The 23,861-nt window shown below is 32.9% G+C and overlaps 1 protein-coding gene across 3 annotated transcripts in view; it reads left to right on the top strand.

Annotated features, from left to right (window-relative positions):
- Positions 1-23,861, top strand: part of LOC127282118 (homeobox protein homothorax) — a 388,123-nt gene that overhangs the window by 53,034 nt on the left and 311,228 nt on the right. For all 3 annotated transcript variants that reach the window (XM_051306201.1, XM_051306200.1, XM_051306202.1), the window contains exon 6: positions 6,851-7,042. In XM_051306201.1, the coding sequence (XP_051162158.1) occupies positions 6,851-7,042 (192 nt within the window). The remainder of the gene's footprint in view (positions 1-6,850; positions 7,043-23,861) is intronic.

Raw genomic sequence — 23,861 nt, 5'->3', positions numbered from 1 at the left:
GATAGTTTTATCTTGACTAAACGTTCAATTTAATTATGTTAAATAAAAATCAGTTTTTATTGAATATTCTGGATTTATTAAAGACTTAAAATTAGTGGTTTGTATTATGAGTTAATACCCGTGCAGAAATTTTGACCGGGCCCTGGCCAGGGCCAGACCGGGCAAGACCGGGGCCACTTCGGGAAATCTGGCCTGCCCCCGGCCTGGATGAAACAATAAAACCGACCGGGGCCATGGCTCGGGGCCCGATCTGGTTCTCTGCTGGGGACCCGACCGGGGCCATCAAATTTTTCCCGATTTGACCACCATTCAAATGTTTGTGGTTTTGTGGTTTATATTATTTTTTACACTTGTTAAATATAGACATTTTGTTATACATAGCAACAAATATTAAATAACTTACTGCTTAAAAGCAAAATTCCACACAGTCTAAATCTGAATTAGTGAAAATGTCACTAATTTCAATTCGCAGTGGATGAATTTTCTTTGATGAATCAGTGAAATTCAACTGAAGAATTAAAGAAAACTCGTCCAGTGAATTGAAATCAATAAAATTTTTACTGATTTAGATTTAGAGTGTAGCTATTTGAAATATCGGTCAATTTTTACTATTCTCAGATTTTTATTTGAAAATTTTACTATTTCTGCACTTAATTATTTTATGAAAATTTTTTTAATTTAATCGAACGTCGTACAATTTGTTATGAATTGTGATTATTTCCAAAGTAAATTTTTCTAAAGAAATTTTATTGGTAAATAGTAAAAGTAATTCTGGAAATAATAATTTTTCATAGTACATTTTATTATTTTGAGAGGAAATTTTACTAAGTCCGAAATTAATCCGAAGCAAATTTTTTTAATTTTTACTTAAATTTAATGCGTTATATAAATAAATTTGAATATAGTAAAATTCATGGAATTTTAAATCTGGAATTTTAAATCAAAAATAGAATTTTAACAAAAATTTGTATTCAGAATTAAGAAATATAGGCTACAGAAGAAGATAATAATTAAATATCAGGGAATAAGCGCCATTTTCGTAACATTGCGCGTATCCTCATATAGCATTCAGCCCCTGAATTATAATAAAATAAATTTTTACTTAATTTGAAGAAATATCTCTTTCAAAAATTAATATCCCCCTTTTCACCTAATGTTAATCACTGTGATCTCGCGTTCATTACGTTGAAATTAATTTTTAAAAATATTTTAAGTTTACTTTATTATTAATGATATTTACTTTGGTCTTCAGATTCATTAATTTCGTAGTTTGAATCAATGTCGCCTGGTGTGAGACAATCTTCCATATGGGAACTAAGCGAATCATATTGTTGTCCTAGCTGTGAGCTGATATTCTCATTAACATTCGCATCTTCATGATTTGAATCATCTGAAGCTATAAGGCATAGAATTATATTTAACATACATGAAAATAGTTGTTATCATTATTATTATATAAGAAAGAAAGATCATTCTTATAAAACTAATTTCGATCGAGTGATAAATTCATACTTATACATATTATTATTATAACAAATGTGAAAGAATATATAAGAAGTCAGATGTAATAAAAGAATTTTTAACTTAAATTCGGGATTTTTTCAAAGGAATACTACTAGAACATTTGTAAAACTATAAAAATGAAAACAATATTTATAAAGTTAGAATACAAAATCTCTATTTTTAGGTTATTTTTTATTTGGTAATGTAATATCATGTGAATAATATTTTTTACTTACGACTTGATATATTCGGCAGAGATGAAAATTGGGTTGACAGTCGATGTTTCCGTACACGTTTCGTACTTTTGTGTTTTGGCATATTATTCACAGAAATAAATAATTTATGTATCCAAAATAAAACAAAAGTTAGGCCAAGAAGACTAGAAATGGGAGGTACCGTACGAATACGTAAGAAAAAGGGTTTTCTGAAATAGGCAGAGCAATAGAATAAGTTGCAAGTCGCGGTAGCCTTCTGCGCAGACTAACTGTTGACTTACCATCTGGCGGTAATTCAGAATAAAATATTAACACTGATTCTATACGTACGTATATGCTTCGGTAAAATAAATATCTGCTTTTTTATTATCACCTGTTCGTAATACTGCGTCTTGCAACTTATCCGCCCATTTCAGAAAACCAAATTGTCACGTACCCCCACTACCTAACGTGTACTTCCTGTTTCTATAGCCTTCTTGAGTTCTGCACTCCTCTATAAAAATTTATTTTTACTTATCTTATTATTGGGGCAACCCGGCCTGGCCACGACCGGGGCCACTAACATTTACTAACCCGGGGCCGGACCAGATAATCTGGCCGGGGCCAGGTCGGAAATCGGGAAGAAGGGTGGAAATTTCTGCACGGGTAGTCTTTTTGTAGTATCACTATAAAAAACATAAACATAACCTAAAATTTGTTGGGAGCTATGGTCCTTTTCACTGTGGAGCATCACATATCTACACAGAAAAAACCTGGTTTCAAAATGAATAGCGTACGCTACTCATCATCAGTTTAAAAAATGTGAAAAAAATCTAACTTATTTTATGGGTCAAAAGGATCTATACCAGAACTGGTATATGAGTTCAACTACTGAATTTGTGCAGGAGAATGTTCAAGATATTGTACTGGATCAATCAAATTACATAATCGACACCCTGATCTCTAATATTCTATCCGTGCAGAAATTTCCCTACCAGGGCCCTAGTGGTGAAAAAACGCCACGCCCGATCAGGGCCACGAGAAAATGTGGACTGCCTAATCAAGGCCTAAGCAAGTTCCTTCTTCACGAATAATAATTGTCATTTTAATTTTCTAAATATTAAAAATTATTTGGAGAAATCAGCGAAATATTCTAGAATTATTCAACCATGATAGTTTCATAAAGTCAACAAATAATTCTAGAACTATACATTAAATATTTAGAAAATTTTTCCCCATCCACAAGTCAAATACTCTATCAAGTAAAATTCCAAATACTGATTTTTTACGTCTGCAGAAAGACACTAAAAAGTAATTGAAATTAAGTTAGATTATTGCTAGAAAATAATTACATGACTTTCTATGGATGGAACTTTAATTCGCAAAAGTAATTATATTATTTATTACTATTTGTTTAGACTTACATTGAATAATTTATGACTTCTTTTAAAATAAATTCATGGGCTAAAATCAAGCACATGTGAAGATTCCATTCATGTCTATCGTTCATTGGAGAAAAATTTCAATGGCCGGAGGTGCTTGTGATGCGTTTAACATTTTTGAGCCAATCGGGTATTAGCATAATTATGTTTCGCCGTGGCTGAAGGGAAGGCATCATGGCGACGAGGACATCGTTGATGGGTTTAGGGTTGTGTTCAAAAGTTGATCCTTATACTTCCACTATACCATTCTTGTACACTCGTATATGCGAAAATACAAAAACACATACTTATATAGGAAAGATGCAGACATCGGCAGATGAAGAGCGGTACATTTCTTACAACGCATTATAGCGTTGAGTACATACGAACGAGATTCATACTGCTACGACACAACTCTCTCCCCTTTGTGGTTGCGGTAAGAACTGGTTCTAAAGTCTAAGCCCTCGTCTTTCTATCTTCCTCTCAAATTCCCAAGGACAAATTTTAGGTCACAAATAATAAAATCAATTTTCCTACTTATAAATACAGTTCTTAAAAGGAGTTTCATGAAAACTCAAAAGCGTATTTCTTCAAGAAAAATGAAACGACATGTGCAAATTTTTAAAAACAAGACATTCGGATCCGAAAAAACAACTCATTTGTTATTCGAACTATTTTTTTAGCGATTTTCTTATCTGGCACAATATCGTTTACTTTCTGCTCTAAAGTTGATAAAATACTCATGGAAAGTCATATACGTGGAGAAAAGATTCCCTGCTTACACTCGACCTTGTTAAATCGGCCATAAAATGGGAATAATCTCGTGTTACAAGCGACGGTGGCTCCCAAGTATCGTTCGGCCATTGGAATCTTTTCTCTTTATTCAACAAACGATACTGCTCAAAACAAATATGTACAGTTTTCAATAAAACTACACGAGATGAAAAATGAAAATGTTTTATTGATTATTTATGAAATTGTAAATTTCCATGAAGAATTAAATACTTAGCTTCTCTTTTTTTGTCGCTTTCTTTTTCATTCACTATTTTACCTTTATACTTGGAACTTTGTTTTTTTACCTGTTTCAAGATAAAATTGACTTACAATTAAAATATAATCGAATCTCTACTTTTTTAAATTCAAATGTCAAATCGATTCATATCGATTTTCTAACCTGCTTCAATCTCCTTTTCATCGTTGTTTGGCTGACGTATTTAAATGCTTTATTGTAATTTAGTTGCGTGGCGGGATCGGAACAGTTCCAGTACTCTCTAAATTTGAATCAGCGATAAGTATACCACTGGTACCAATCAGCGGATATACGCTGAAAAATCAGTGAAATTCCACTAATTCATCAGTGCATATAAGCTGATTGGAATCAGTGGTATACTTATAGCTGAGAATCAGCGAGATTCCGCTGATTCAAATTTAGAGAGTAAGTTTCCAAGAGGCGTATAATATGGTTTTATATTAAGTATTTTTTAGTTTGGTGCCACGATGGAATAAGCAAAAAATACTTTTTATACTTTTCCAATAAGAAAAATTTTAATGAAACTGCATTTTTTTAAATCAAAGAATCTTATAACATTTGGGAGAATGGTTCTATTAGAAAAAAGAAGGCTGATTACAAGTCTGATGTCAGATTTAAACAATTTAACATATCAACATCACTGTCTACTTGTTTTTTTCAAAAAGTTGATTCTTCCTGCACTCATGGCAAAGGAGAGATCTTGCTTGGGCCATTATATATGCATCTCGGACATATGAATTAATTTTAATATTTATTTTGAAATAATCATGCATTTTTAAATACACTGTATGGATAGAATTATTATTAATAAACCGATGAAGAAGTTATCACATTCATAGACTATTGAACTTTGCTATAAAAAGACGCAATCGGGAAATCGCACATACTCTCTTTAAAGAAAATAATCTTAATTTTGAAGAAACCGTGACAGAAATGGTTTTTTAGTTTACTGGATATACCTGTTTTGGCCTTGAATCATTTGTTGTAACTTAAGCGAGTTCTGAGTGATGTGATACGGGGAGGGTAAAAAGTCGTTCAAATTCCCGGAAGCGAAACTGATCTTTGAGATGGTCGTTCGATGTTTTCCCTGTGTGCACTATTGCATAGGGTAATGAAATCGAGAACGAATTTTCTTAACATTATCGGTAAAAATAAACTGACTTCAATTATGAATAATGATTATTATCGTACGTTACTCTGGAGATTTCATTTACTTACTCTCGAATCCTTTATTCATTCATTCATTTGTTTATATTGATTGTCTATTTCTAAGTTAACTTGAAGATGGAGATATACGTTGTTTGTAGCATATTTTAACAGAAAAAAGGTACGTAACCTGCGAATCATGTCAGCAAGAGCATGAATCGATATCTCACTATATCAAAGATCGTGCACTTTGTTTCTTTTCTTCTTGTTTGGCTCGACGCTGGATCAAATTCTAACCAGTCCAGCACTATAGCCGGTGTCCTTCGAATCCTATCTATCTTTCCTTCTCCTCCGTCGCCTTCGTTGTGAGTCTATTCATTTCCAGGCATTGTGCTACGCCTTCCACCTTAAGAGGAAATCTCACAGTACAATGAGACGAAAGGTCTCAGTTGAAAAAAATTTGAAAAAAAAGAATGCCACATTTGTTGGGACACCACCCTGGACGTCTACATAGTTATACAGTTACAATAGTGTATAAAAGGCTCTTGACTTTGTAGGTGGACTCTCTAAATCAAGGACAGAAACCTTTTAAGATGGCAATCTTTAGACAAAAATTAAGGTTCCTTCTATGAAGGATCTTTAACTGGAAGCGAGTTTTTTGAGAAAATGTAAATAAATAAATCCCAAATATCTTTTTCTCAATTTGCCATTAATACTGGTGATTATCCAAAAAATCATAATTGTTTTAATAATAACTCACAGAAACGTCAAGGAACTAAAGAGTATTTGCTATATTTGCTAGTAATTCAATTGACATTCATTATTCATTTAATATTAATTACATCGTTACATGGAATTAGGCGCTGAAGCTAGCTCTTTTTCAGAATAGAAATACATACAGAAAAAAAGATGTAGAAGAAACTGAAGGGACGGAACGCGGCAAGAGAATAATACGCGCTCCGTTTTTTCTTCGATTTACATATAACAAGATAACGATTTTTATTTGTTTTTTATATAATACATTTTTTCTAAACTGATTCTAAGGGACCAAGCATTCACAGCGACAGTCGGTTTCAGGGAGCAAGATCGAGAAAAAAGGGTTTGGCTTTTTAAAGGGCGGCTTATAGAGAAGACGATGGGTATCCTATAGGCCTGTCAGTCCTAATTTGCATACATAACATTCTGCTCGATTGGACTCCGGTCAGACCTCCTCCATTCTCGTAACCTAAGCGTCCTTCTCACTCTTGTTCTTGAAACACTCTTTGAGATGAGTCTTCTGTATCGATACCATATTACTTTAGATCAACCATGGTTTACTAAGCCTGGAAATTGTAAACGACAGAAAATCAGTTCATTTGCAACTCTCTTTCTAATTATGATTAATTTGACAGTATGTTAGCTGCGAATTGTGTAATTAGATACTTAAAATTTTCGTGCATGTGGGTTTTTGAAACTGAACCTTGTGTATTTACATTTACAATCTGAGACAAGATGAGCTGCTTGAATTGGGAGCTATTAATTTGATTTAAATTACATTAAAAATTCATCTTTTGCAGGTTCACGAGTTGTGTGACAACTTCTGCCACCGGTACATTAGCTGCTTGAAGGGAAAAATGCCAATAGACCTGGTGATCGACGACCGGGATAGTACGAAACCTCCAGATATGGGCAACGGCTTAGACGCAGGTGGACCGAGGAGTACAGCTGACAGCGCGAGCCATACCGATGGAGCCAGCACGCCCGACGTCGTGAGTACCTCACCATCATCAGCGTCTTATTATCCGCACGACGCGATCACTCCCCACCACCATCACAACCATCACCACCATCACCAGAGTAATCACGCCAGTATCGGCAGTACCACCCCCTTGCAACTGAGCCAAAACCAAAGCCAAAACCACCCGCCGCCGCAAACGAACAACACCACTACCACTATTACTACCCCGAGTAGCGCCGCCACAACTCCCAACTCCCTAAAGCGTTCGCACCAGCAGATGATGATGGCAGCCGCGGCGGCATCCGCGATGGCCTCCTCGCCGCACGCAGTAGCCGCATCCGCGCCCCCTGCGCACGCGCACGCGCACGCCGCCCTCGCCGCCTACCACAGCATCAGCTCGGCGATATATCCGTGTTCGTAATAATCGTTCAATCGCAGTACATTGTTGTTCGCTCTTCTCTTAATCCTGTTCCGCAGATGCCTCCATTTCTTCTATCTTTGTTCATCATCCTCGACACCTCAAAATCCGTGAGGAAAAGTTATTTGCCACTATTGTTCATTGCCCACATTTTCAACTGACATAACCTCTAATATTCATTTGCCGTATCGAATTTCTACTTAAAACACTTGGCATTTTTTCGATTCTTTACAATTCAATTTCACCATATTGATGTTCATGATATCTGAATTTTTCATTTCCCTGAGAAAAGTTTCTAATATTTCATTATTATTATTATTATGTATTACTATAAATAACAATTCGAGTACAAATCCATGTGAATCTAAATAATGAATAGAGATTCAAAGAAATTACGTCAAATGGGAATATGTTTAATTATGAATTATAAAAAAGTAAGGATATTTAGAGGTTTTATGGGTTATTAATTCATTTGTTATACAATATTGATAAATATCTTTTCACTACAATTTGATTTACGATTAAATAAACTTTAGGTGATATTCATGCCGATCTTTTCAAGTCTAATCCAAATTAATTTAACATACGGAAGACAAACTTGTTGATGTAGCAACAAGTATTGTGGATTCAGTAATAATTTTGATAAATTGAGAATATTGTTTACAATATTTAATCTATTTAACGACTTTTTAATTTAGCGTTCATGATGATTGTTGATATGCTGATTCACTCAACATGTAACATCTAATGAATTTGTAATCTCATTTCATGCTTCCATTTGTTTTCCTCCATTTTCTATTCTCAAATTCCAGAAATAGAAAACTGAGCTTGGATTAGAGTTTATTGAAGATTAATGGATATCTTGCAGAAAAATGTTTTAAATCACTGAAAACGATCTGCTCTGTGGAACGCGCGATATATATCCGTGTTTGTCACACGAAAACCTCGTATTTCTTCTCTTTCGCCTTTATTCTTTAATTTCTTTTTAAAAATTGAGATGAAGAATAATTTATTTTTTTTATTATAAAGCCAAATTAATTTTTAAAATTTCCTCTAATGTGTTTTAATTACTTTCGAAAATTCAAGTGTTTATATTCGCAGCAATTACTTCTTCTGGTTTGTTTGGTCTTTGTTTCTTTGCAACTGAACTGAAAAGTCCTTTATGAGAAGATAATTTAATGCGCTTTATTCCTTTTAAATAGAATTTTAAGAAGTTGCTGAAAATCGCATTGTTCATAAAAAGTTTTATATGTAATTGTTTCTACTCTTATGTGAGAATAATAAAAAAAATTTCACATTGAAATTGAGCACTTTTTGTATGCGGTATTGCAGCACTTTTTAAAATTTCAGTCATCAATCTTTAATTATTTTGAGAAATTAAGAAGCTTGCGCCTGTTTTGTTGACGCTTACAAGTCTGATTTTCCTATTAGAGCTTCTAGTCTAAATCCCTCTTTACACTCTAAAGAAATTGTAGATGTCATTTTGAATTTTGCTCTTTTGCACTGTTCAGCAACAAAGAAGAAGAGGAAGAAGGTGAAAGTAGAAAAAGTACGAGATCGCGAACTTGTTTTCGGGTATTAAGAGGGCGAGCGTTGGCGTAGGTAGGTTTTCTTTTCAAGTAGGCGCGACACATAGAAATTATTTCCAGGCTTTCAAAGTCGATAAGTCGATATCGGAGTAGGCTGCGAAACGGGTAATTTTTAACAGAAGAGTAAATATAACCTTATTAGAAAAGTGAAAATGAAATTTTTTATTCTATTAAAATGGTACAAAATTGTTTTGCACACTTTGTACCCTTTTTGTAAAGATGTTCTTTCTTAAAAAGTTTTGCATTATCTTGTTGTTTTAGATATTTTACTTGCTATTAAATAATTGATGACTTTTTGTTTGTTACTCCTTTTCCAATTTTAATCCGTTTCTATATTCTTAAACTTTTGCGAATAGCGAAACAATTGCTCAAGAATTGAACTAAACTAAATTAAACTTGGATCGGTGTGGAGTTTGTGCGAAATGACGAGAGTAAATTTTTAAAAAATCGTGTATAAACGAGCGAGCGTTTATGTTAGTCGCGCGTTCATTGCTCTTAATCGTGATGAGGAATATACGTAATAGGCTTAAGGCATCGATAGGATCACAAAAGTGAATCTGTGTCTATTTTTAAAGGAGAGTCAGAATACATGAATTTTATTTTAAAGATTGAGTGTGAGACGATACGCGATTCAAAATAATAAGGATCGTTAGTTTTTACATGGTATACATCTAGTAATTAAGGTTACCATACGTAAATTTTGACACGAAGGGAACTGTCGAGCGCGAGAATTTTAATGAAATAAATTTTTAAGTGCGAATGAGCGAGAGTCTACGAGAGAAATGTTAGTGAATATGCAAAACAAAATCGCCTTAAAGAAATAAATAAATAAATAAACAATTTGATGAATTTTTCTTCCTACTATATATGTAAATACGATTGAGAAAAGAGAGAAGAATTAACGCGATTTTGTTTTGCTCTTGAAAAATAATAATAATAATAATAATATTAATAATCAAAACATCAAAAGGGACTTGAGTGGTCTGCCGTTTTCTTCCACTAAGTACACGCTTTTAACTCGATATTTTATTCTAATTGCTCATAACAAAATGTGAATGCTTAGCTATTTGAGATAAATTATTGAGTTGACGTCCCCGCGATTAGACTAGGTTTCGGTACTCGTAACTAGGGAGTTGTGTGAGGTACAAGTCCTGGCCGGCAGGGCGCGCGAAGTCCACCCCCAATCCCCGTACTTGAAAACCCTTTATCAAATAAGAAAATGATCGAACAAATGGAATAAATATATTTATATATTGTACCGATCAAGTCACTACGGTGCCCATTGAATAAACCCTGCACCCCTGAAAGATGTGCCATCTCCTATTGATCAGTGGCGCACACATACCTTTCTTGGGTCATGTGTGTGTTACTGAAGTGTATTATATATATATATATATATATATATATATATTTATATATATATACACGTTAAATTCGTGTGCACACACTTGAACACTTTCTTACACGATTGTGCGACAGCGACACGAAAACTTGATCACGCATACAAGTACAGGAACAGACACAGGAACAGAGGGTGGCAGACAAAAAAGGTGCTAGTACCAGCAACAAGTACGACAAAAAGGGGTGTTGGGCGCATTCGGAAGGCACCATGGTCGGACAATAAAGGCGTGGTAATTTTTTTTATTTATTTTTTACTGTTAAAGGACGACCTTGATTGTTGTCGATCAGAAAGGTTCTTTTAAGTACGGAGGTTAGAAGGTGGACTTTGGCCCCTGTAGGTCGGAACCCTAGTTACGAGTGCCGAACCTAGGGTCGAGATTTTCTTCTCGGCTTTACCAATTGCCGAGATTGTTTGTTTCACTGTTGGAGATTCATAAATAAGTGTTTTCAGGAAACGGGAAAGACAGAATCTTTTCTTATGTTGTCTAATATTAAAATGTTGTCGGTGCGTGTTTTTTTATGAGACTTGATTTACGACACTTTGATAGTTAAGTTTGAGACTGTAACCCGTTTTTTTCATTATTTGTTGTTGCAAGAAGATGCATCGTATAATTGTCAGTTTTCTTTTGTCGAAAGATTAATTGGTTTAATTTCAAAAAGGGTGAGACGCAAGCTTTCCAGTTCAATTTTGTGTTACTTATTTCAGTCAGAAAATTTAAATGCAGACCAATTGAATTGATTTGTTTATTGTACAAAACGAATTAGTATATGTTTATAGGCGAGTATTGAAATAAAATACTATTGGCTCAATTCGGCCTGGTTTCAATAGCTGCTGAAATTTTTTGACACTGAAAAAATGCCAAAAATAAGGGTTCGATGAAATCAGAGTATATATTTTTAAAGAAATTGGATGCTTTGTGATTTTACTTGTTTGTTTTGAAATGAAAAAAAAATTACGTGAATACTCAGTGCCATATATTGCGCGCAAGGACTGTACTTAAAGGACAAAAAAAAGTTTATAGAGACGCCGCATTATTATTTTTCTTTTAATTTTTTTCATATAATATTATTATGCCCTCGTTGGAGGGATTCGACGACTACCTTCTATGTGCAACTGATGTCCTTAGTGCTATTTAGAGTCGCTGTCATCGTTTTAAACAAAAAGTTGATGTAACTTTAAAAATTTATGAAACATGTTTTGTCTTTAAAATGTAAAAAATTTATATTTATAAAAGAACATTTCATAATTTATCTATACTTTTGCAGTATTACTTAAATACGTAGTAAAATTTTCAAAACAATATTTCCAATGAAATTGTTAAAACGTTTTTATTCAAACGATGATGGATTCTGTATTTTAATATTACAAATATATAATTATTGAAAAAAATGGACGTGGACAGTTGCTCATAGAAGAAATGCGCTGTAAAGCGCTCAAGGAACAATAACGAATCTATTTAAGGATATCACTAATCATTGATGTCGTGTTACGTTTTTGTTTCGCATTGTTTCCATATATTTGTTAATGATTTTTTTCTGGACGTTAACATTCACGATTAAAGAGTATATAATAATTATAAATGTGTATAAAAGTCAGCGCAGAAATATGTAGAATTTGACTGTTCGGAGATGAAGAAAACAGAGTTATTCAGCGATATAAATTGACTTTTTACTGAATGAAAAAAAGATTGTAAATGAATGTGTGTTACATTTTACAATTTTTTAGGTTTAAGAAAGAATAAAAGAACTCACCCGCACATTGTATACGACTAGCATTATAGTGATATAATATATTACCGATAACGATACTGTTTAAACTATTGTCTCAATCAACGTATTTTCATTATAAATAAATGTTAGCCTTGTTGAGTTAAATAAAAGACTTTTTCATTTCACCGTCAACTCTCGCACATTAGCCACTTAATAGTTTCAATAAGACTAAGTTTAGCCAAAAATAGACTAAGTATAGTTCAAAAAATCCCTTCGTGTCCGCTAGAACGAAATAAATAATTCGATACTTGGAATTTAAACAGAGCTGCAGTTGCTGAGAATTAAACATTGAAGAAAGAAGAAGCCACATTATTTAGAGTCGAAAAATTGACAAGAATGGGAGGGTTATGTTTAAGATTAAGAAAAACGAAAGAGGATAAACAAAAAGACAGTTCGCGTTGGCCATAAATCTCGGTTAACCCTCCGCTAATAAATATTTAACCCTTTAAATTTGCAACAACCCTTAGCGTGTAGCCATTTGCATAAGACTTCTATTTCATTTACACATCGCATAATTGAATATTTAAATTCAATTGCTCCCCGTTACGCGCTCGCAGTTTCAAGCCGCAAAACTGCAGTAAAACTTGTAACGGGGCTACTTTCCTTCCGCGAACCACCCTCTTGCGAAGCCCCCCACTCTTTGTCAAACTCACCCCAAAATCCCCCCTGCTGCCCCGTTACTTTTCTCATTGCGTATTTACCAACTTGCCACCCCTGTGGGAGCTCTCTGAAAGTGATTCAAGAATATTTTGCAAATATTCAAAGAATATTTTAGCTACAATCGTTGAACAATTATTATCTACCTAAAATTCGTCTATTTCAAATTTCGACAATTCAAAACTAAAAAAAATTATCTTCATTTTAAACACTTTCTAATATTGCATAACAGAACGTATTTCACTTTCAATAAAACCCTCTTCTTGCACAGTGCTTTAAAACTGCGTTCGAGTCTGAAATAAGCATTATTAAGGTAAGAACAGAATAGGTATAGCGCGTTGGTCTCAAAAGACTTTGATTCAGACAAACGCGCTATTCATCCATTTACATGGATTACAATATGGACATGGTTTTAGTGCTGACGCACAATAAGTCAGCGAAACTGAAGCATGAATTAGAAAAGATCAGACATATATTTGTGTTTCTTTCTATCTCATGCATCTAGTTCGCGAACAACTTTGACAAAGCTACTGTACTTTGGCCCCAAGTCAGAGTAGGGCCTTTGAGTTTGAGAGAGAAGATTGAAATTTCTCTCTTACACTCATTTACTACGTTTACTTAAGTTATACAAGAGGTAGGGTGATGTCACCTTGAGTGGACCGCCTAAGCTTTTTTTCGAAAAATTTCTTTATGAAAGCAAATTAATCGTATTTTTCTATCCAAGTTTTAGTTTAGATCCCTAGAGAAGTGGATCTAAACTAAAGCTTGGAATAGAAAACTATACGATAAAGTTGCCTTCATAAAGAAATTTTTCGAAAAAAAGCTTAGGCGGTTCCCTCTAGGTGACATTACCCTACGTAACTAAGTAAAGACGAACGTAAGTAAAATATTGTGGGTAAAATATCCTCTTATCTCTATTAGAATGGTTGTGCATTACGCGAAAAAAAAACCTATTAGTAGTGTGAGGAAGAGAAGTGCTATGGCGGACTCCAGCTGTATTATGAATAATCATCATAAATAAAATAAAATATGGAACCAGAGAGTCATAATTTTTATTAATTTGATCCTACGCACTTCGTGGAATCATACATACAATATCAGAGGATATTCTCGGTGCACGAGACCAAAGTTCACATAGCATAAAAAAAAGTATTGCTGACAACTGTAATCGTGGAATTTATGAGGTTCACAGGAAAAAAAAGTCTTACTCCGAGCATAGTCTAATTTTTTATTTTGATTAGAAGCCGTTACGGTCTTAATGAAAAACGAGATATTAATATGACAAATATTTAGTTCTATTAGATTCAAAACAAGCCTTTGTGGTCTTGGACTCAATACAAAATTTTATTCGCTAGAAATGAGACGTTAAAAGTCTTCAATCAAGCCCATGAAGTCTAGATACTATTGAGTTGTAACTAGACGTACAACGAAAGTGCCCGAGTGTAAAGTGTCATGGACGCCTTTCCAAAAGTGTGACGCGTCTACAGTTAATCGGAACTAAAAGAATTAATTCAAAAGACTCACATCTTCATTTCTGTATAAAAAATTTAATAACTATGTTTATAAAACATTTTCATATCATGAATTGTTTGTCTCCTATAAATTCATCTTTAATTGTTATGACTTATGCTATGAGCGAGTTAGAAACTATATTCGGTCTAGTTTGTGTCCCATATTGAAACTAGCTTCTTTTCGGGTTTGAAACAAAACTTATTTTTTCCTGTGTTCAGGTTTTACACATATTTTATAGTAGCAGTTATCAAAAGTGACTTTAAATCTCTTTTCATACTTTACTTACAATTAGTTACCAAAATTATGTATAGATTAATTATTTTATGTAAACGTAGTAATTGCCTTAAAGTTACATAATATTTAGAACTTTTGAGACCTTAATTATACAAAATGTTTATTAATTTCATATTACCCCCATATGGGAAATAAAATATTGGTTTATTAATGCATGTTCTAAAATTCTCATGCAATTTAATTTCGGTTGATAGGATTAGTGTTGCATTGATCAAAAAAACAAAAAATTTCGTTATAAATATATATTGAAATCAAATGAATGCATAGTTTATGTCTCTTTTCTTCAATGAGAGGATGGATTCTCGAATGCAGCACTAGATGCGAGGATGTTTATGAAGGTCTTAATCACCACCGTGTTTTGAGCTATAGAAGCAATAAATAAAAAATTTCCCTTTCCAAATGAAATGAAAATTATTTCTATCAATAAAAGTTATGTTTTAAGTAGTCAAGAACACATGTTTAGTGAATTAAAATAGGTTTCAGCGGCGTTTAAGTCAAGTCAGAATATACCACTAGTGAACCCATCACCCTCTAATTGGAAACCACGTGTTCTCTAAATTCTGTTTCTATCTTCTCTCTTTCTCTCCTACCTTTTTTTGTAAAGCCTTGAAGTAAATATTTTTAGAATGTGTATTCAAACGCCCCACGTGTAGGCGCATTTTTTCATTTCTGGGTGTTGAACCTTTACGTATGCTAAACTTTTCTGTTACACATTTTCAAAAGCTGTCTGGCATTCAATCACGTATATTTCGTTAGTATCGAACTTATCGAATGTCGAGTTTATATTCTTCAAAAATTCTTTTAAACAATCTCAAGTAAAATAATGTAAAATGTTTATAGCTATATGTATTTCTGACTTTAGATACCACATTGTTTTCAATATAGAGACTTTTTTAAACCCATAGGGGAGAGTGACCAACAAAGAGATACTTTATACAATGAGACACTTTAATTTTCTGAAAAACGACTTAAAAAAACTCGACCAAAATTTAAATGTAAATCATGTTTATGTAAACACACTTTCTCCAAAAATTTTAGCCACATTGATTTATTATTTACAAAAAAAATTGAAAAAACTGTTCTAGACATATCGGAAGAAATTTTTGCTTGAAAAATAATGATGATTTTTATTATATAGATTATAATACTATATTGTTATAAAGAGTTTTAAAAAAAATTACTTTCTATTTTGTTTACATGTGTTTTTAACTATAATTTCCTATAATTTTAATTTTTTTTAAATTCCATAAACAATTTTTATTTAAATAATTTCTTGTAATTGCTTGTGTTTAACAATAAAACACTCAACAATGAGACAGGTAAAAATTAAAGTTTATGAAACGTGGATATTGGCAACACTGATTATAAGTTGTTGTTAGCTATTCACATGCGCGTTTATACTTACACAGCGACTTTACATGTGACATGTGGTGACATAAAAGTATTCTTCATGCTAAAAAATCAATCAAAAATTCAAAATTTATGATTAATAATTATTACTATTCAAATTTCGCACCAACTTGTTTTTAGGTTATGACCAAGTTATGACGTATGATCAAGAGTACTACACTGAGAGACCTTTTGGACTGCAGCGGAACAAGGTAAGTGACAGCAGCGCCACTATGGTTTTGGAGTGCGGCGGTACAATTTTGGGAGCGTGACTGTCCAAAATGTTGGTGAGTAGCTCACCGAAGTTGTGGGGACGCCAACTTTGGTTTGTAGCTGTACAACTTTTTGGTAGACACGCGCCCAAAAATGTACCGCAGCAGCCCAAACGTATAGTCTCGTAGCTTATCAACAGAATGCTCCGCAGCTGCCTGTCGCAAGTCGGCTACAGTGCAAAAGGTCTCTCAGTGTATATAAATGTGAAAAAAATAATAGCCATTTTTCAAATGAAACTTGACATCGTATTATAAAAATGTAAAATAAAAATAAAACATACCTTTTTCTGATTTCCTGGGCTATATTACAACCCTTAAATTATTTTTCAACCATACAAATATTTTCAATACATTTTAATAAATTATCCATTTCATTGATGTTCTGTATTTTTATAAACTCTGAGAATGGCATAATTTTATCGTCCAAAAAAAATTTTACACTTAAGTCTGGGAATACTGCAACTCATATTTCCACAAATTAATGAAAAAATAATTAAATGTATAATTTATGGTAATTAACTGCAAAAATATTCTTGAAATACATTAGGTATTAAAAAATTGTAAACCAAAATATTTTTAACAATAAATAACGTAAAAACAGTGTGATGAAAATTGCTTTACAGATGACTCCAGCATCAGACAACAAAATATTTCCGCTGTTTACACGACACTTACACAATTACCCGTGAGGGGCGCCACTGTGGCTAGAGGACCCCGAACTCATTACTCTTGCAAGAAACCCGACAAACTTTTTCTTTTAAAGATTCTACTCTTTATTACTACTCCGTGATATGTTATTTAATGCAAAAAATATATATTTACAAAGTATTAATCATGTTTCAAAAACTTGAAATTTTTCTATTTAATCCCACTATAATCTCAATAGAATGTGTGCATTATCGAGAAAAGAGTTTAAACTTTATATTAATACCAAAAAGTGCTCAAAAATTTGTAAAATTGGCATTTTAATATGTCTTTGAAAAAAAGGTGTCTCATTGTTGGTCACTCTCCTCTATACGTACCATACATTTAAAAAATAATATGGTTCCATCAACCAAAATTTTGGTTAAGTAAACATAACTATGGATATAAAGTTTTAATAAAACATATAAAAGTAAATAATATCAAATTTTACAAAAGTATCTCTCTCTCACACACACACGGCTATTTTCCACCCATCAATGCATCCATCTTTGTTTCTCCCTTATATTGGTAAACTGGATATTTGTTCTTTGTAAAATCAAAGTAATTATTTATAATCGAGTACTTCCTCCCTTCTTTTCGTTCAGGTAAGAAAAACCAAGGTTCTCGATGAGTTTAAAGCTTGAAAGCTCAGTCTGAAACATAGATGTGAGTGTAATTTAATTTATTGATCTTCAAAATATGTTATTCTACTATTTTTTTATCAATCAAGTCAGTTCTATATTTTAGACAAATCCTTAAGAAGGGTTCAAAAAATAGTAATCCATAATAATTTATTTAATTAAGAAATACTGTTTTTGAAACATTGATCAAGAACTGATCGGGTGCATTAATAATCGAACTAGTTATTTCATTACGAAAAAGTACGTTTCTCTCAATAAGGAATCAATGTTAAATTACATGGAATAAAACATTTGCATTAAACCTAATACATTTTATATTAAATTTCAATACTGGAATTGCATTTTTTCTTAATATATTAAAAAGTTAGATTTTTCTAACATTGCACGTCATCTAAAATTATTCCACATTAAAAACAAATGTATGTATACTAAAATATTTATATAATACTTATTAACAATTTAATTTTTATTCAATCATTTGATTAATTTCTAAGAAAACACAATGTGAATATTCTTTAATGGAAAATTGGTTCATATTCATTCAATTTAATAATTTATTTTCAAGTTTATTGAAAATTTATTAATCTCCTAAAATAAAAATCGTTATTAAATGATTAAGGTTCATTGATCCGTATCTTTGAAGAAAGTTAAATGGATAAGAATTAAATTAAGATAAATTTATTCTTATCTATTTCAATTTTAAATTGATTCTCTTATATTTACATCAATAAACAGAAAAGATTTTATTTCACGAAAAAATACCTTCAATTTAGTTACTTTGTATAATATAAGTTGTAAAATGTTTATAACTTAAAGCAATATTGGTAACATTGTTGCAAGTTTAGGTGCAGTTAGAGAATTTTAAAATCAATGAAGCAATGAAATGAAATGATAATCTTAACTTATACACAAGTTCTTATTGATTTGTTTATAAATTTTTTTTGTAATGTTGATTCTCTTATGTATTATTCTCAAAACCCTGAAACTTGGATGAATTATTTACTGATGAAAATGTATGCAACTTAGTTGTTTAAAAAATTTACGTCGATCAGGAATCTATCCCCTTTTTCTTCGAAGCTAGAAAATGATATTCTTATTTTGAAGGAGAGTTTGAGTGAAAAGTGCGGAGGAAAGAGAGGGAGAAAATGCGCGAAGGGTGTTTTACTGGTAATTGGTGCCAATTTAATCCTGCCCTTCGCTCGCGCAAGCCTGTATTAACGCTAAGGGCGAGGGTTGCAGGGTCCACCCTAGAAGAGTAGGGTTGCAAGAATTCCTCACCCCACGTGTATTTTTACCACGCGTACGAAAAGCGACGCCAAAACACCCTCGAAAAACCAACGTACACACACACACACACTCGCTGGCTCTCCCTACGAAAATATAATTAACGATAATCGCTTGCGTATATGGCTCGGATTAACTTCTAGGCTAAGGGGTCCAACCACCCCCGGGACTGGATTTCTCTCGGTGATTCCAATCTTCATCACTCTATGTCCAAATTTTTCTTTTGATTTTCCAAAATAATTTTCTCCTTATTTTTCTTTTATTAATTATCTCTTTTACTTTTTTTGTTATTAAGAATAAAATATTTTGATAGAGCAAAAAAAATAACAAATATTTCAACGGTTCTTCTATACATCTATACAATAGATTTCGTCAAAAATAAAAAATAAAGTTTCGCCCTTACAGAAATTCAAATAAAAAACCTCTGCTAAGTTGAAGTATGAACTTTTTGTGTTCATGAAATGAACACTTTGCTTCCCCATGGAGATTTTTTGAGATCAATTTATGGTAACTTCTTTAGTATTATAATAATTTTAAAACGGTGTTAAGTTGTATTTTTTGGGCGTTTGCAGAGATAGATTTTTAGCATCAATAACTTTGTAATATTTTACAAGGAAAGATTGTAATTGAGTCGTTTTTAAATATTCTCCAAGTTGTTCATAATATTTGTAAAGATACATAAAGATTTTTTAATAAATAATGCAAAAAGGCAAGTTTTTAAAAATTTTCAATTTCAAAATGTTAATAACTCTGGATAAAATAACAGTAGGATATTCGCTAATAGGTCAAAAGATGCGTCTTGAAAAACTCTACAAAACTAGAGATAAATATATATTGGCGTCAATACATTTTTTTAAAGTTATGGGCAAAAAACGCATTTCTTTAATTTTTAAAAATTCAATAATTTTGGATAGAATATCAGTAGAATGTTGGCTAACACCTCAAAAGATGAGTCTAAAAAAACTCTAGAAAATTACATAAAAATATTCATAGTTGTCATAACATTTTTCTTAAAGTTATGGGCGGAAAACGATTTTTAAAATATTTTTAAATAAAAAAAAATAATAGTTAATCTTTATTAATATTGCTCAAAGTGCTCTCATTATTTGTCCGCCAGTGAGACCTACAATTAAAAAAAAAATTTCCCTTTAGCTCTTATAGTATTTGAAATATTTAAGAAAATGTTGTGTATACACACACACACGGAACGACATTTTTAATAATGTGATTTTTGGATTCCTGAGGTCGAAAAACATAAATACATCAGAAAATCAAGTTCGAAAAATTTCGGTACTACAATGCTTCCTCCATGAGGAAGCAATAATAAGAAATATGACAAATTTTGCACTATTGGTATTGCGGGAAACACGTTTTGCGAGATTTGAATGATGATAAGTTACTATAGACAGAATGTTAAAATGCAAAATTTCTGATCTTGATTTACAAAATAACTTTTTATGTCAGTTTTTTCATGTTTATACAATGAAATTTGTTATAAAAGCTGAGAGAAGTGTGAATTTTCCACACAAGTGAATATCACCGCGCGAACATGAAGAGGCATTCACATTTTATTGTTCTGCAATCGAGTGTGGCCAAAGTAGCTCGTTGTCCTCTTAAACCGGAAGTCGATGTAACGACGTAATTTCGTACTTCTCGCTCGATTTGCGGAAGCAGTTCCGGTCGTATACGACCCTATACGTACTTTGAGCTTTGTTTCCAGAAAATCATTTCTTGATCCACAGAAACTTTAGAAATAAGGAGAATTTTCTGAGAAGTTGTATTATTTGTTAGTTACTTAAAAAAGCGAAAAATAGTTAGGCGGTTCGCTAATGAATAAGTGAACGGCCCACTGTAAATGTACACAACGCATCCCTTTAATCCACTAATTGGATTTATAAGCGCGAGCTCAATTACCTTCAGTCAAGTATAATACGACCACCGATGCACACTGGCTATTTACCACAGTAATTTTCGCGCCCCTATTCCGTACCGACAGCCAACACTCGATATTATCCCTCCACGGATTAGTGCGGTTATTGCACAAAACTTTACCGGCAAAGAAGTTCTCTCGATTTGACAATCAGTTTTCTAAATATGCAGTTAAAATTCACAGAAACAGAAAAAAATATATGTGTACACCAAATAATACAGGACAGTCAGAGCAGATGATTGATTTGTTTAAACAAAATATAGCAAAACGACTGCCAAGTTTTATTATTTAGGCATACGATTTTAATAATAGGTATTTTTCCTATAATAATTAACCTGGAGTGAGATATTCTCCCTTGAGAATACCTTGATCGATAGTCAATTAAATATTTAAATTGAAATTTGGTTCACGCCTTTCTGGAAAGTTCCGAGAAATTCGTCTAGGCAACAAACTCCTAAAATTCAGGGAGTTACGAGATTGTCTCTCTCTGGGCAGCTCGATTGAACATTCTTCCAAATTCAAGATCAGGAATGCGTCTCTTGAAAAGGGAGAAAGAAATCATGAGAGAAAAGAAAATGAAAGAAGAAGGAATGGAAAGAAGAGAAATCGTAGGTAGAAAGATCGAGTTGGACTCTTTTTCTTTGCTTGGTCAGGCGGACGATCGGTTCTTATTTGGTAGAGAGCCGAACTGCGGCTTTGAGAGCTAAGAGACGTTGAAAGAGAGGAATCGAGAGAGACGCAGGATCTTAAACAGCATCCCTCCGTGCGTATATGTTTTTATCTCTCCGTCTCTCTTCTTTCTAACTCCTTATCTATCCCTTTCCTTCTCTCTCGTTCCTTTCATGCACGCCGGTCCGTTAATCCTCTACAGATCCCGGCAGGATCCCACGGAGATGCATCCAGGGAATTTGCATACAAGATCTTCTGGCATCTCCACCTCGCTCGCCGGACTCCTCCACCTCACCTTCACCGCCATCGACCCGCTTGTGCACTCGCTTATGTGCCATTCGTTTCAGGGACGTATCTTCTTTTTAGTCATTAACCCTCTTTACAACATCCTTCATCTTCCATTTAAGATTATTAATTCAACTTTAAGACCCTTATTTCTCAAAGTATTCCTTCACAAAGTCTCAAGTTATAATTGACAAGTTATTTTGCTCTCTTTGAGACTTGTGCCGGATTCTTTGTATATTGATACAAAAAAGTGATGACGACAATCAACGCCAATTCTCTTTTATAGAAAATAGTTTGAAAATTTTTATTTACATTTTCCTGTGTCAGCTATTGAAAGAGTCAAGTTTTGATACAGCCCTGAGTGAAAAAATGCTCTTGTGAATCGTGGAATTTCGTTGGCTAAATCTCGCGTCAGGTGTGTACTGGAGCAAAAAAAGCGTCGATCGTTCCACAGGAACAATGGGAATCATGTGAATCTCTTCGCTTAGAAGTTTCTAAGGGGCCTCCCCCAACCCTTTCCGCAACACCTCTGAAAAGAACAGGTCTCGATTCCAACGAATTCACATATATTCAAATGGAATTCTCAGCAACTTTCGGCTTCCCTCGAGTAAGTTGGACAGTTTACATTGATATTTCAGAAATAAATTCGAGACTCTTTTTTATACCTTCTTTTCGTAAGAATACACACCTTAAAAATAATTACAGCACTGTACACGTGTAGAAGAAATCCCGCACTTTAAATCTAAGTAAATAAAATTCGCTTATTTAAAAGTTATAAAATTCTTCTCTCAGAATAAATGAAAAATTCCTATTTTATAAGTGCATACACTTATTAAACAACATGGCGATTATAACCTTAAGTAAGTTAAATTTTCACTTTTTCAGATTTAAAAAGGCTTGCATGTAAAAAATAACGCAGCATATACAAAAGAGTCGATATAATTTTAGGTTATTTCGAACAGATGAATGAAAGGAGCATCATAACTTGTTATTTTTTCACATATGTACACGAAAGCACAACTGTAGAGGATCTGGAAAACCAAAACATCGGTTTTTTAAGGCCAAGAGTAAGAACGGGAGTTACAATATGTGTCAAACATTAATTTTTACCCATTTTAATTCTAATTTTCGGACTAAAACTTCAAATAAAAATCTTCTTTAGGTTTTTTAATATGCTTCTAACATATTACAGAGTTAAAATAATTATGCCTTTTTTAATAGTAGATAATAAATAAATAAATAAATAAATAAACAAAATAATCATATTGCCAAACAAATAATAGTTAAACTCTAGTTGAACTCTCTTGCTAAAAGAGTTTTTCTGAAAATTGTATCAACTGTCCCCGGCCTCTCTCACCATCATACACATATACATACATACACTGTCGTGTTGGCGTATATTGATATATGTGCGTTTTCCGTGCATCGCCATCTAAATTTAACGACCTCGGAGGACGTACGCAGGGTAACCCGTTAATTTCGGACAAATTTTACGCCGACCAATGTGTCTCCAACCAGTTGAAAGTGCAAGAGAGAAAGACATTAAAAGAAAAAAGAGAATCGTCGGCCGTTGCACCGTAAAAAATTAAAAAGGCAGTGGCTAGAATAGCCGTCTTTCACGTCACAATCTCAACCTCTATAAAAAAAATTTTCTTTCCTATCTTCGAAATAAATTAATAACCATTTTACTATGCTTTAAAGTATCAATTTCATATTCTTTATTTCTTTTTATTTTTTAATATATATCCACTTGAAAATGGATACGTGTAGGGGACTAATTCATGTAAATATAACCTTAAAATTTAGGCCAGATCTAAGGTCAAGGGCAAACATAACCTCAAACTACAAAAATATTATTTCTTTTGCTCTTACTTTAGTTGTTCTACCAATGAATGTATAATCTACAATTTCAACGTTATATTGATTTGGTGTTTAAGTTTCATACTTTTTATCCAATATATTTTCTACTTACTGTTAGTGTTGCTTAAAAACAGTTATAGGAAAAAAAAGTTTTGCTTTAAGCCTGGACTTTGGGCTTGATTCGAGCTAGAACAG

Source organism: Leptopilina boulardi, unplaced genomic scaffold (assembly GCF_019393585.1).
Source record: "Leptopilina boulardi isolate dan_hultmark-lab unplaced genomic scaffold, ZJU_Lbou_2.1 LbouV2_280, whole genome shotgun sequence".
Taxonomy (NCBI): Eukaryota; Metazoa; Arthropoda; class Insecta; order Hymenoptera; family Figitidae; genus Leptopilina; species Leptopilina boulardi.
Note: the sequence above shows the minus strand (reverse complement) of the source record. Positions and strands in the feature narration are given on the sequence as shown.